We start from the raw sequence: 14,041 nt of genomic DNA on the forward strand, positions 1-14,041 counted from the left end.
TTGCCCTCGTGTCCCATGCAGCCACACTGGCCTGAATCACCTCCTGGAGGTGATGCTCTTCCCCCTGAACAAAGGACAACTAGGCGGAGTCCTTGGGGCATGGTGGGATAAACCCAGACCGTGGCCTTGCAGTATCCTAGAATGGGCTGGGTTGGAAGGGACCTTGGAGCTCATCTTGTTCCAAGCCCCTGCCATGAGCAGGGACACCTCCACTAGGCCAGGCTGCTGAAAGACCCATCCATCCTGGCTGGAGGATCACCAAGTAAGTATCAGAATTTGATATTCTGGTATCAGAAGTGATATCAGTGATCTCTGTGGCTCAGGCATTAAACCTGGCAGCTGCCAGTCAGTAACAGAGTTCTGCTAAACTGTTTGGATATAGAGGAGTGCTGGCAAGGCAACAATATGGGCTACTGTGGCTATTTACAAAAAATATCCAACAGATGCAGCGCAGGCTACAGCAGAGAGCACTAAGCAGTGGAAAGCTGTGTAGAAGACAAGAAGAATCATCAAAATATGTTTTCTTTTTTCGTAGTAAAAATTAGTATGACCGTGGCTGTGTTTTCAACCTTTTCTTTTCCTTGAAAGCCGATTCTGTGCACTTGGCATTGGAGATGTGGACCCGTTCCCCAAACAAACACCAGCAGTCTGCTGAGATCACCAGGATGCCAGGCTCTGACAAACTCCATCTTCACCGTGCATCACATGTGACCTCCAGACTCCCCAGGTGTGTGTCACAAGTATGGGGTTGACAGGAAATTACAGTTAAGCTAACACACAAACCACGATGCTTTCCCAAGCTCGCCTCTCCTCTGCAGGCTGAAACATGATTTGCTGCACTGGCGAGCACAGCTAATCAGCAGCCTGGGAATTAACAGGCTAAATCCCCATTTGTTGTGGCTCTTTGACTGGATTCTTCCTAACCATAGGGCTACAGCATACTGGAGTCCTACAAGCAGTCTCAATAAATGCATTTATTAGACTGACTGTACTGGGGGCCTTTGAAACCACCTATTGCTTTGCCTAGGGATCTGTAACTATAACTGTAATAGCAGCAATTCGTATTTTCTGAAGTAACATGGCCAAATTCCTCTCTAGTTTCGTTCTCTTAACTCACTAAGTTCTAAGCTTTAAGGGTGACACTGACCCTAAGTGTTTAAAGTGAAGTAATGCAGTTAAGACAAAAGGTTTTTATAATGCATTAATTTATAATGTGCAAACCAAGAGGCAGAGGGAACTTGCTCTGCAAGTGAGCAGCTGCTAAAATAATCCAGAATGCACAGCTGAGCACTTCCCAGAACTCAGCTGGATACAGCAACAGTAAACCAAGGTGTGTGCAAGTCCCATGTAATGCAAAAAGAAAATGGTTACACCGGGGGCACAGGGAAACTTGATTGACTGGCATGTGAAAATACCACAAATATCTCACATCCCAACCCGGCCCTTGGGAAGCTCAGCTGCCAGTCTAGGCTGGAGGTGGGCACAGGAGGGGGACCACGCCCAGCTGTGCACGCACCTGTGTCTCTGTGTCCTTCTGGGTCACAAAGGGACCAAAAGCAGTGCTCAGTTCCCTGGATCCTGCACACAGCACATTGCCATGCAGTCACTCCCCTGAGCGCTTCCCAGGAGCGCAGTGGGAGCAGGAGTGTGAGCAGGGACAGAGGGAGCTGCCACACGCTGCTGTGTCACACCCCAAACCACCCTGTCCCGTCCTGGCTCCATGCTGAGCCCGGTGAGCTGGGGCACCCCAGGCTGCTCCTCAGCACCCCAACCAACCTGGCGTGGCAGCTGCTAGGAAGGAAATAAAGCAAAGCACGCCTTGTCCCACACACACCCTGCTCGTTTAACAACATTCCTTAAAACTAAATTTCGGATAAGGACAATTGACAGGAGAAGCAAGCCTCTTGCAAGAGAGGCCTGGAAGTGTGGGGCCTTCAGAAGAGCTTGGTAAGAAACCACAGTTTGCCCAGTTTAGCCATTACAAGAGAAAATAGAAAACCTGGAAGGTACAAATAAAAGCAAGATTCCTTTCAGGTAAGAGGGGAAAAAAAGCAGCAGATCAAATCAACACATGCACAAAGACACACAGAGTCAAGCCCTCCACTTGCTGCAGAGGACTGTGAGTACAGCTGTCTGGGCGGAGATATGTCAGTAAGTTAGCTAACATCAGTTATTGCAGAAGGAAAAGTCAAGGCAGCACAGACCTTCCCCAAACACTGAAGACCTCATAAACAATGCGGAATGGACAGAGAATATCAGTAAAATTGGTTACTTGCCTAGAGATGTCCATACATGCGACTATACACTGGTTATTGTGACAGTTACCAAGCAATTTGTTTCCACACATTTGGTTAACAACGAGTGACATGCCAGAAACTCCTTTTAGTCTAACAGGGAGGAGTCTAACGGACGGATTACAGTGGGCCGAGTAGGTGAAGGGGGCGGTCTTCGACTGGAGAGAGAGAGAGAGAAGAAACAATGAGCACAAACCCTGAGCACAAAGCCGGCACCTCTGGCTGCTGTGACATGGACATGCATGTGCTCGCACTCACAGCAATCCTGCTGCCACGTACGGCTGAAGCGAGACACCCCGAGCACCCACAGGAAGGAAGGAGGAAATGGGTTTGCCACTTCTGCCATGCTTTACCCTCTCACCCATCACTGTGCACAGCCTGGGCGTTCTCCACTGCCTTCTGGAGCCACGCAAACCAGCAGGGGAGGGTCGTTGTTCCCTGGTTTTAGGGGTCAGCCCCAGCCTGGACAGTCACAGAGCAGACTTACAGGCACCTTTCAGAGCGGGCAGCAGGACTGGGGAAAACAGCCTGCAGCAACTTCAGGTCCGCTTTGCAGGAGCAGGAAAACCTGCAGCTGCTTACACACCTGGGCAAACTGTAGGCCTATCAATGTGCCGGAATCTGAGGCACACTTTGAGGCTTTATATCAATGGCCAGTTTTGAAAATGCCAGTCGTGGCCAGGGCTGCTGGATTCATTAATTTACCACAAATGCATTTTTCTATCAACTTCAAGAAGTGCTATGGAGTCACAGATTTTTTTGGGAAGACTTAGGTGCCTTCATTCAATTTTCCTGTGCACTGCAAACCCCTGCATTTTAATTTGGACTGTGCCATCCTCTGGTAAGAGACCCCAGAGCAAGAGTTAGCAGCAGTGTGATCTCCATGCACATTCTACCTGCAGTCCAGGCTGGCACTTATCCCTCCCTTCCTCCCTCCCTCCCTTCACCAAGGATAACACCCAGCTCTGCTGGAGCTGTAGACAGAGTCCCTCTGGGAGCTATGTAACACTTTACCTTTTGTGTGCAGGAAGGTCCACCTCAGGGCTGTGTGGAGGTAATTCCATCAGCTTAGTTACAAAGAGTATTTTGTTGATGCTCCATTCCACCTCTGCCCATGCAGTCTGAGAATTGCCTGCACCAGCTCGCACAGTCCTGCCTGGCACTGCTGCGTGCCGGACAAACAGCCTGAGAGACTGTTCCTGCCAGCCAGCCTGCTCCCTTGGCCAGCTCTCCAGCACCCTCCAGCAGTGCTCTGTTGCTGCATTTATCCCAATCCATGTCCTAGATGGTGTTTTTGCTCCCTTCAGCAGGAAGCACCAGGGACTCTCCCTTTGTTCTTTTACCCAGCCCAGATCTCCAGGAGAGCTCATGGCTGCACCCAGACTCTGAGCAAGGCAGGAGCTGAGGCTGGTGCCCATCAGCTCCAACAGAGCTCATTAATAATTTATTAATAATAATAATAAATGAATAATTTGCCCAACAAATGTGCAGCCCTTCCTAACCCATCCTCCACCTGTGCACGTAGGGACAGTTGTGGCTCTGAAGAAGATTAGGAAGGAAATGTGTCTCATTCTGCTAAAGCTAAACTGAAGATGAAAAGAATGTAACAATGTGTTAATCTTCTTTGAACTGGAACAAAATATGTGAGACAAATTTACACTTGACCAAAAAAAAATCTCATTTGGCTCAAAGTGCATCTTGTGCGACAGTATTCTCTTTTGGTGAAGAAACGAGAATTTTAATCCCTACCATGCAACAAATACAAAATATGCCAACTAAAGCATTCAAGTAAATCAACAAACTAAAAAAAAATAGGCAAAATATAATTTCTTCATGGTGTATTTTTCTTACAGGAAAAATGTTACTGTGTTAACTATTGTTTCTTGTGTTGCTCCAGTGTAGGTCTTCTGGACCCATTTCCAAAATTTGTAGTTTCATAAAGAACCACTTCTAAGGCTCTGCATTTCTGCTGGATTGCATTAAATTATTCCTTTGTTGAAATGCCTCACATTGCATTGTTTAGGGCTTACTGAAAACATCGTATCATATGTATGCAATTGACAAACAAGGGAAAATGCATACAGCTGTCTTCATATCAAATGTAAAAGCCCAAACATGCATTTTAATACCAGGTTAAATGCAGTCCACTGGATTCAAATAATGCAATTTAGCCAAATTGCTATTTAACACAGCAGGATCAGAAACTGGAGAGCACAGTGGGAGGATTTCCTGGAGATAATCGGTCAAACCAAACCTGAACCACGATCAAGCCCGTTTCCCCCTTGAAGCAGCGCTGCTCCTGCACAGAGACCGCTATTCTGAATTTCCACTCAAGCCCAGTGCAGAGCTGGAGAGAAGAACTCCCATTAGCCGTTTCGCACTGCAGAGTGCCAAGCGCTCCAGGGGAAGCCGATTCCCCCGAGGGGACGCTCTGATGGAGCCGCTGCCGAGCCACCCACCCTTCTGTCCCTGTGGCACTGCCCTACACACAGGTGTGCTCAGCGCGGGGAGCCTCCAGCCGCGCCCGGCCCTCCGAGGATGCTCCCACGTGTGTCTGGCATGCTGTGACACTGTGACCCGCGTGTCCTCCCAGCGGGCATGGCAGCACATCCCAGAGGAGCAGGGACAGCCCTCCTCAGCTCCAGCCCCTCAAGGGTGCTGCCTGTCTCCCATGCACTCCCAGCTCCTCAACCCGGCACAGCACGACCGGGGCAGCAGCACCTCCACCTGCAGAGCCTCCCGGAGGAGTGGCGGTGTTTGGGAAAGGCAGCGCTGGGGAAAAGAGCAGCAGCAGCAGCATTTCCCTGCAGCCTGCCGCTGACAGTCTCCTGGGATAGCTGCAGCTCCCGGTGCCAGCCGTGGAGGAAGGGGGACCGTGCTCCCGAGGCCCGGGGCAGAGCACCGGGCTCAGCCTGGGGAACAGAGCTCCCTTCCTTTGCCACTGGCACTCAGCATCAGCTGGCACGAGCTGGAGCTCAAGTGCAAGTGAAGGAAAGAACAAGCCCTGAAGTTGCCTGTCCTAGACTTCCCTGTCCAGGTGACAAATCATTCTGTGACCATTTCTACACTGGAAGCAGCATTCAGACCTTTTTTCACCCCCTAACAGGAATCTCAACCCCGAAACCAAGAGGCGAGGCCAAGCCCCGTGTCTCTCGTCTCTCCCTGGCTCCTTCGCACCCGGCGGTGCAGGAGCCTGGGCCACCTTGAGACAACAAAGCCAGCAACCAGCTCCGGGGCGGCTGCACCAAGCACAGCTCGGAGGAAGCCGAGCGTGGCTTCGGCACCACGGCTCCCCGGGCCGAGGCTCCGGCGGGAGCCGCCGGCCCCTCCAGCGCCAGGGGGAGCTGCAGCCTGCCCGCGGCCCGGCCGGGGGAAACCGGGCAAAAACAGCCTCCCCCGCAGCCCTGTCCGCGCTAGCTGCCATCCCCGTGAGTACATGTGTGACTAAGCCCAGTTCAGTGTTTAGTCTGAGGCCAGCGGATGATAGCGGCGCAGACGGCGCGGGCCGGGTCTCTCCCGCTATCGCAGCCGGGCAGCGCCCGGCGAGCGGAGCCCGGGGGCGCTCCGGCCCCGCTGCAAGCTCCGCAGGGAAACGGCTGCGGGAAACCCTTTTGGCTATTGTCGCCAACATTTCAGCTGCGTTTTCGGGCCGTGTCCCGCTGCCTGGCCCGTTTAACTCACTCTCTTGTCTTTCCGTTGTTGTTATTTGTTTTACTGCCTTTCTTTTTTTTTTTTTTTTTTTTTTTTTTAACTGTTTGTAAAAGTTAGTGCTAAAGGGGCAGGAGATCATAGATCCCCCCGGGGTTGAGTAAACGAGTCTGCGAAAAGAATCAGTTCTTCTAACTAGCACACATTAAGCAGACATAAAGAATTTACCAATGAAAATTGTGGTCTAAGTATGTATTTAATAACTCCCTGATGTTGCTGCAGAGACTTCTCCTTTGAAGAGCTCAGTGGGGTTTTGAACGGAGGGGAGCTCTTACCCCCATGCAAAAACTTTTTTAAAAAGGAAAAGTTTTTACATTTATTTTTAACCGTAGCAGTACCACCCCCCCACACGTTTCCAGTTTTAAAAGAACTCCTAAAAACTTTAGCTAGGCAAATGCCGAGTGAAAGAAACTAAATAAAGCAAGTCTAGACTTAAAATTAGATCAGAAACATATGGGAGTTCTTCAAGCCTTTGCCTTTTGAGAAGTCCTATCGCTCCCCACACAGAGTGCACAAAATGTGCTTTCAGTAAAGCATGGCTGTAATTACCATGGGAGGCCCCGCTCGAAGATGGCTTCTCACAGCACAGCCAGAGGACTTCCAAATAAAAGGCTTTCATTTCCACTTAGATTTGACGTTCTTGCTCACTTGTGACCACCAGAGAACACTTGTGGAAGGCATGCACAGAACTCTATTTTACAATACATCCTATAGATCTGAAGCTGAGAACAGAAGCCCATTATTCTCTCCCTTTTCCATCATCTTGGTTTCCCTATAACCCAGCCCTCTCGGAGTACCCCGATATGTGACACCGTCTTTGTAGAATTTAACAAGAAAATACTTCAAATCTCTAAGCAGCTTTAAGACTGACTGCAGGCAAATTTGTTTTAGGTGACAGAACAAACCTGGAATGTGAGGTGTATGGTAAGAGTGCAGTGCCTTACTGCAGGTGAGGAATAAATCTGGTTTCCTGTTTGCGTGATTCTTTAGAGAACTAAGCAGCTTGGTCCTGAGAAAGTTACAATGCTTTGACTGATTTTATTTTTGTACTGTTTCTCTGGCTTTTGCTGTTTCAGTAAGATCCTGAGGGACCCAAACCCTCTATTCTTACTGGTTCTTGTATCAACCTAACTTTTATTTGGCATCTCTCAACCTCCATCAGCCTCAGGATTCGGAGGACAATCCAAACCAGAAGTGAAAGTACTGTACCCATCATGCTTGAAAAACAGAGGCAAGACACGGTTTGTAGACCTAATTAGTCTTCAGTCTGTGCAGGCTGAAGCTCTGTCCTACAGCGGATGCAGCCCAGCTGCTGCAGAGTCTCCCAAACATCAGCTCAGGAGTGGAAGTGGGAAAGCCAGGGGGAAGAAAGGCACTTGATCCTGGTGACACAGGTTATAACAAAGCAGGAAGAGCAGAAAAAGGATGATGACATCAGGAGGAGTAAAGCAGGAATCACAGACAGGGATCAGGAGGAGATGGTGATTGGGGGGGAAATGAGAAACTGCACTGAGTGGTGATGAAGGGTGAAAGGAGCTGGGGAATATCTGCCTGAGATGGTCCCTTAGCCCAGTGTAATGGTCCAGGAGAGTGAGAATTGCTCAGATTTGTTTCTGTACTGGAAAATGTCATTTTGTAACCTCTGTAGGTAAGTGTTGCCCACAGGATCACTGTGGTCAGGCAAGTCAGGGAGGGAAGCCCTCAGGCACAGGGCACAGCTTTTGAGGGTGGCTGCTAGTTCTGAAGCAGTTCTCCAGCTGAACTCTGGCTCTACAAAACACAGAGGACGTGCTCAGACTGTACTGCCAGGGACTGTCTCAGCTGTCCCTACAGCTGAACCCCAAAACTGCAAATGACCCCACTGCACAGTGCTCTCTCAGTGGAAGAATTTTTTTGTTCAGTATAAGCAAGCTAAGGTTATGAGATTATGCTGTTTTATCAGATAGCTATTTCTATTAAGTGAAAGAAACAAAAAAAAAAGAGTGAATGGGAAGAATGTGTCCTTCACTGGCCACCACTACACTGCAGCAGTATAAATCTCCATGAATTCAAAAGCTTACACTGTTTGAAAGCACTAGGGTTAGTGAGGTTCCACTGTGTGAGATTTAACTTAATACAGATACTCCTTTCAGAGGCAATGTGGTCCAAAATACGATGTTCCAGCAGAATAATTTATTATCTACAACTCAAGCTATGTTTTCTATATGACCATAATAAATCAACGTCCATCACACACACATACAAATATATTGTATGTTTATGTGAACACTGCATTTTCAAATTAGTCATTTCAGGGAATTAATGTGTCATATGAAAAGCTCAGCTTGAATAAACACAAAATTAATTCAACGGAGTGACCGAGACAGACTATTATTCTTAAGAAACTGTGTGTTCTTGTTTGCCCTTCAGCAGGGAACATGTCAAGTAAGCATCTGTGGAATACTGTCCCAACCTTTTAGAAACCCTAGGTTAGGATGGTCTAGAGGGTCACAACTGGCCTTGAAGAAGAAAAAGTTAGGAGTGCTGAGTGAGAATGTTCAGAATGCTGTTCTGTGCATAGAAGATGACAACAGAAGGGCCACAAAATCAGCAGGACGAACATCTGATCTTTTCACAGCAGCTCAGGACCTCTCTGTGTGTAGTTGCACTGTTTGCCATCAGTGTGAATCATGTACCCCACTTCTGAACACATCTCTGTTCTTCCTTCCTACTCAGCTTTGACTTTCCCTTGCCTTGTTGCCTCTCTCCTCTTTACTTACCTTGGTGCAAGAGGGGAGCAAATGTCCTGGTTGTCACCTCCAGCTGGAGTTGCTCCTCTTCTTGTCCATGATGCCAACTAATGGGATTAGCACTGTTGTTAAGGGACCCACGGACTGCCCTCATTCACTACTGATCCAACACAGCTCGCGGGGGCCAGGAGAGTTTCAAGACAGCCTTTCAAGATGCCTGCAGGTGCAGGAAGTTCAAATCATCCCTGTTTATCTCTGTTTACTCTCAGATGTTTTCTCTTGTACCATAAGACAGCCTAGAAATGCACTGCTATTCGCCCACTCTTTCAGACATGGCAGGAATTCCCTGCTCAACACCGTCACTCTAATCCTGCAATGTCTTCATGGCAACTGGTATTAAACCATTTCTTGGGACAAAACACATCTTCAGGTTGCTGTATTTCTGTCAAACAACTGCTATTGCTTGACTCTACTTTTCTTCTTCAAGTAGAGAGATGTTAAAAATAAAACAATTTCCTTCTACTAACAGTACCTTGAGAGAGAAAATGCTAAGGAAGAAGAAAAAGAACCGAAACCAAACCAAACTCAAATTTTTGCTGAAATTCATTCTGTGCATCAGCTGACACTCCTACTATGTTTGAGGACTGCACTTGCAGCATCATCTTTATTCCAAAATCACTTCTTTTGATGCTTTTCGGGTTCCTTGTTTTTCTGTTTCCCCCCCTCTTGCATCTCTTTTACTTACCCTTCCCCATCACATAGCTCTGGTCTACACTAAGAGTTAATGAAAAGCCATTTCATGGCCAGATCCTCTTTGCTGAACTTTTAAAAAGACTTGCAACAGTCCCAGCTGAATGTCACTTTGTTTGAAAACAATTTTTTGTTGAATAAGGCAGGACACGTAGCTCAGGAGCAATACTCAAGATGATTAGAGCTACCTGAGATAGAGTAGACAGATCAAACCTCAACCCCATGCAGAGCAAGCGATCCCTCAGATATTTTTGTTAACTGCCACAGTGAACTGCCCATCAGAAAATTCCTGGGCCACTGAAGATATGGACAGCCTGTCTCTGGCTGATGGAGGGAGATGCTGAGAGAAGTTAAGAGTCAGTGGCAGCAGACATGGTAGCCAGGCTGTAATGTCTGCCATCCCAAGAACTTCATTTTCCTTGATCTTCAGGACAGTCATCTGGGGGAGAGGAATATAAAGGAAGGCAGTAACAAAACCCTACTGCCAGTCTGAAATAGAGTCATCCTTTTAGGAGCAGCAATCACTGAAGCTCCTGGAGCAGAAGTGAAGACTCTCCTGTATCTCTCATGGCATTACAGCTCAGGCAGCTGGAGAATCAGTTCTGTGCAAATGCCATTCCAAATTTCTCATAAGATCAGTACTGCAGAATTACAATGAAACTGCCAGACTTGTTGTATTGTGACATTTTACATGTTTTTACAACCTGCTGGGACCTGCTTTCTGTCCAAGCCCTCCAATACTTATCCTCATGCAGAATGCTCCTTCTTTCAGTGCTTCTGTTGTCCCTCTTCATTGCAGGGGGGCTGGACTAGATGGCCTTTAAAGGTCCCTTTCAAACCAAAGGATTCAGTGATTCTACTCTTTGATTCCATCCCATGACCAAAGCTGCACGATGAGCCCTGGTTTGCACCTGGCAGTGTGACTGCCCCAAGCAGAGGAGCTCGTGTTTCTCATGGGTGTCACAGCCACTGCCACCAGGCTGCTGTTAACAAAGATTGCCAAATGTTGCATTCCATGGCTTGAAAACTGTCTGGAAAACTCTTAAAGACAGAAATGCAAGGTGACAGCTTTACAAAGGTGCCAGGGAAGGGATAGGCTGGAAAGAAACCAAGACAAGATGTGAGAAGGAAAGGAAGGAATACATGGGGAAGGGAGACAAATGTACCAGGCAGGAAACCAAGTGAAAGGAGGAGGTGAAAGAGGAAGCAAACAGGATGGTCAAGAAAGGGACACAGAGGAAAGGCTGAGAAAAAAAGGGAAAATAGTGAAAAAGGACCCAGTGGAGGAGGGGAAAATGCAGAGCTTCTTTCTAAGAGATAAGAGAAAATAAATGGAGTCTGCTGCTGCTCGAAGCAGCCGGCAGCAGAAATAAAATATTACTGGGTGTGCATTTCAACAAGAAATGTACATTAGACTGGTAACAAATTACACAGGGCTGTCCTCCCTCTGGGCAGAAATCTCAGAAATAATAACTGATATTCTCCTAGGTCTTGTGATTTTGGGGTCTTCAGACAGGCAGAGTTGGAAACATACTGACTACAGAAGGGCAGTGTCCCCCCTGGGAGGGGCTCTGGCTTTGCCCACGTAGCTGTATATTCTTTTGATCACAGACATGAGATGCAGAATTAAATTAAATTATTCTTTGGCTTTCTTTTCTCCTGAGGTTCAGCAGGAATTTGAATTCTGTCCATGTAACACTTTTGTCTTTTTGCTTGCATGAAACAATCCTAATTGCAGACTATACTTTTTGAACATAACTTCTGCCAAAGATCCAGTCAAAGAGGACAGAGAGCTGTGCTCTCCTACTTGGGTGTTCAGATTAAGATCATGCAAGTCAGCATGCAAACACTCTAAGGTGGGCTCTCATTCATCCTGCCAGAAGAATTTGGTGCAATGACTATTTGATTACAATTTATATTCCATTAAAAAATACAGTAGTAAGCTTTTAAGGCTGCACGGCCAAACTTTCAGGAGAAAGAAGATTCCCAGGCTCAGGCAGGATAACCCTTCTGGCCTTATATGCCTATGCACTATGACAGATTTTATTCAGAGGATCATGTGCAATTTTTGCACAGAATCTCCTTATCATTCAATGCACAGGGTTAGACATTTTATTAAATCTTTTCAAAGAACTCTAATCCATAAAAATCCATGAGAGAAAACTTCATGAATGGTTGATATTTGGCAATCAAAGAGCTGAGTGGGAGCCTGGGGGCTGGGAAACATCAGGCAGTAATGCTTTCTGCTCTGCTCCTGACTTTGTCTGAAAGTTTCTAACTGCAGTAACTGTCAGGTAAAAGTACCTTTTTCTGGCAGAAATTTGTAATGGTGGCTTACAAGGTAGATTAGCTACCAACACAGCAGGTGATGGAATTAGCCTTGGTGGCATAACAAAGGGGAGCTGCAGAGCTGCCACCAGCTCTTCCCTGCTGGCTGGCTGTGGGTGGAAGTAAATTGCAGGGACAGAGAGCGAGCAGCACAATGTGAATTTTCTCCCCACAACTTGCCTCACATGTAAAGACCAGCCCCAGCCCTGGGGAGCAGCCCCAGCCTGCCTGAGGGTGACACACGTGCTCCAGGGTTTCACCTCCTGTGGGGTCACCTTTGTCTCAGTGACAAAGTCAGGAACCAGCTCCAGGGCTGTGTTGGGCAAGCCCTGGTGAGTCCACAGCAGCACTGCAGAGCAGGACACAGGGGGAAAAGGGCAGCACCCTTCCACCCACACAAACGCCATGGGCTCTGCTGCCAAGAGAAAAAACATTTCCAGTTCAATTGTTTTCCTTGTGGCAAAGCTGAGATTCCTATTCAGGATGTTTAAAAGCTAAAAATCAGGCATCCACAGTAGAACTTAAACTGGTTGAGATCAGGCTTTCTACACAGGCAGGCAAGCACACATCAGGGTGAGCTGAAGTGCTTCTAGTGCCTGCCTAAAGCCGTCCTTCCAAAGCAAGCACACAGCTGCATTTTCTTTCAAAATACTACTGAAGCCTTTTAAGAGAGAGGGGGAAGAATCCAGATTCTGGCAATGGGGAATATTTCACAAATCATATATGCTTTGGCATCAAGCCCTTAAAGCCAGGGGCCTTTACTCACAGGCTTTGCTGGGAGAGATCCACCCACCTCAAGTGGGATTAATTAAAAGAGGCATGTATCATGCAAATAGTTTCTGTTTCCTTACAGAAATATTCAGAGCACATAACCCAAACCAGCTTTAGAATCAGAGCAAAGCAGGGAAGAAAATGACTTCCTGCTCTCCTAACTCCTTTCCTTTCCCTGTACATTAAGGGAGGAACAGTGAGAAAATGCCGAGAGCTCACCATTTCTGTACAATTCCTTTCAAAAATGCTAGTAAAGTAGAAGAAAAAAAACCTGTGTTTTTGAAGACAGAGGCTATATCTCACAGTGAGGTGCCAAATTTTCACATCAAAGGTGTGCTGATCTGCTCATTGGACAAGGACGGTCCAAGTCTGACCCCTGAAAATGATCTTTTTATCTTAACGCAGAACAGGATAAAATGGAAACTTTGTATTTCTTCAGCATGTCAGGATTTTCAGCTCCGTGTGACAAGGACAGGGGCTGCAACAGAAAGCTCCTTTGGAAAGTGAGATAAACTTGAAAAATACTACTTTCTTCTCAGGAAGCTAAACTATTTCCCTAGATAAGAGAGATCCCAACACTTCAAGGAATCACTGCAGAAAATGGTAGTGGAACAGTCAGAGCACAGAGCCCCAGTTCAAAAATAAGTCACAGAGAAAGCTCAAGTTTCCGCAAGAACTCTTCCTCAAAACTCTTTTTTTTCCCCTTTTAATATCTCAGACCCATTTTCTGAGTCAATTTCCTATGATCCTGCAAAGGCTGTTATTAAAACCAGACCAAGCGTAGCTGAAATTCCAGGGCTCAAAAGAAACATTTAATAGGCACAGGAGCTGGCCACACTGTCCCCTCAGGTGATTTCCCCTGCAGCCCCTTCCCTGGGATTTCCTCCCTTGCAGTTTAGTCAGCAGAAGAAACCTGAAGTTTCAGCAGAATGGCAAACCCTTCCTTCATTCTTTAGCAGTTGAGATTTTTTTCTGTTTGAGGCTTTCATAGCTCTAAAAGAGAGAACTAGGATCTGGTCCAGAAGATGTGTATTGCAGATTATTTTTTTCCACAAAAATGTCAGGCAGTCTCACATTCAAGTCTGTATCCAGCTACAGTATTTTAAAATCACTGACCTCCTTTAGCCGCCACTGCTTTTCATGCCACCAGTGGCGGTCCCGAACGGAGCGGCTCCCAGGCTGCTTACCCATGTGTCTTTTGCGTGCTAGAAAGTTCCTTTCAGGTCTCCATCCCACCTATCACTCTGGCATGAAGAGGATGATCAGCAGACATGCTCTTGGCAAGGCACCCTGGGAAAGCAGCGTCCATGCACAGCCACGGCGGGCGGGGAAGGAGACGCGCTGGTTTGCGGGGCAGGGGACAGGAGCCATGGTTCTCTCTGGTGGCACAGCTGGCACAACTGCACCTCACCCCTGCGTCCCACTGATTTGGGCTCTGATGGCACACGGGAAGCAGCAGGG

General features: G+C 47.4%; 1 protein-coding gene and 1 long non-coding RNA gene across 3 annotated transcripts in view; one reads left to right on the top strand and one right to left on the bottom strand.

The window, feature by feature from the left end:
• Window positions 1-579: 579 nt before the first annotated feature.
• The window catches only part of DNM3 (dynamin 3), a 167,062-nt gene continuing 153,600 nt past the window's right edge, over window positions 580-14,041 (bottom strand). For both annotated transcript variants that reach the window (XM_068199307.1, XM_068199308.1), the window contains one exon: window positions 580-2,452. In XM_068199307.1, the coding sequence (XP_068055408.1) occupies window positions 2,383-2,452 (70 nt within the window). In that variant the 3' untranslated portion in view covers window positions 580-2,382. The remainder of the gene's footprint in view (window positions 2,453-14,041) is intronic.
• On the top strand, window positions 5,078-7,212 carry LOC137479068 (uncharacterized). Its single transcript, XR_011001953.1, has 2 exons — window positions 5,078-5,331; window positions 7,079-7,212. It is a non-coding gene; the product is annotated as an uncharacterized lncRNA (long non-coding RNA).

This window comes from Anomalospiza imberbis, chromosome 9, assembly GCF_031753505.1.
Source record: "Anomalospiza imberbis isolate Cuckoo-Finch-1a 21T00152 chromosome 9, ASM3175350v1, whole genome shotgun sequence".
Classification (NCBI taxonomy): domain Eukaryota; kingdom Metazoa; phylum Chordata; class Aves; order Passeriformes; family Viduidae; genus Anomalospiza; species Anomalospiza imberbis.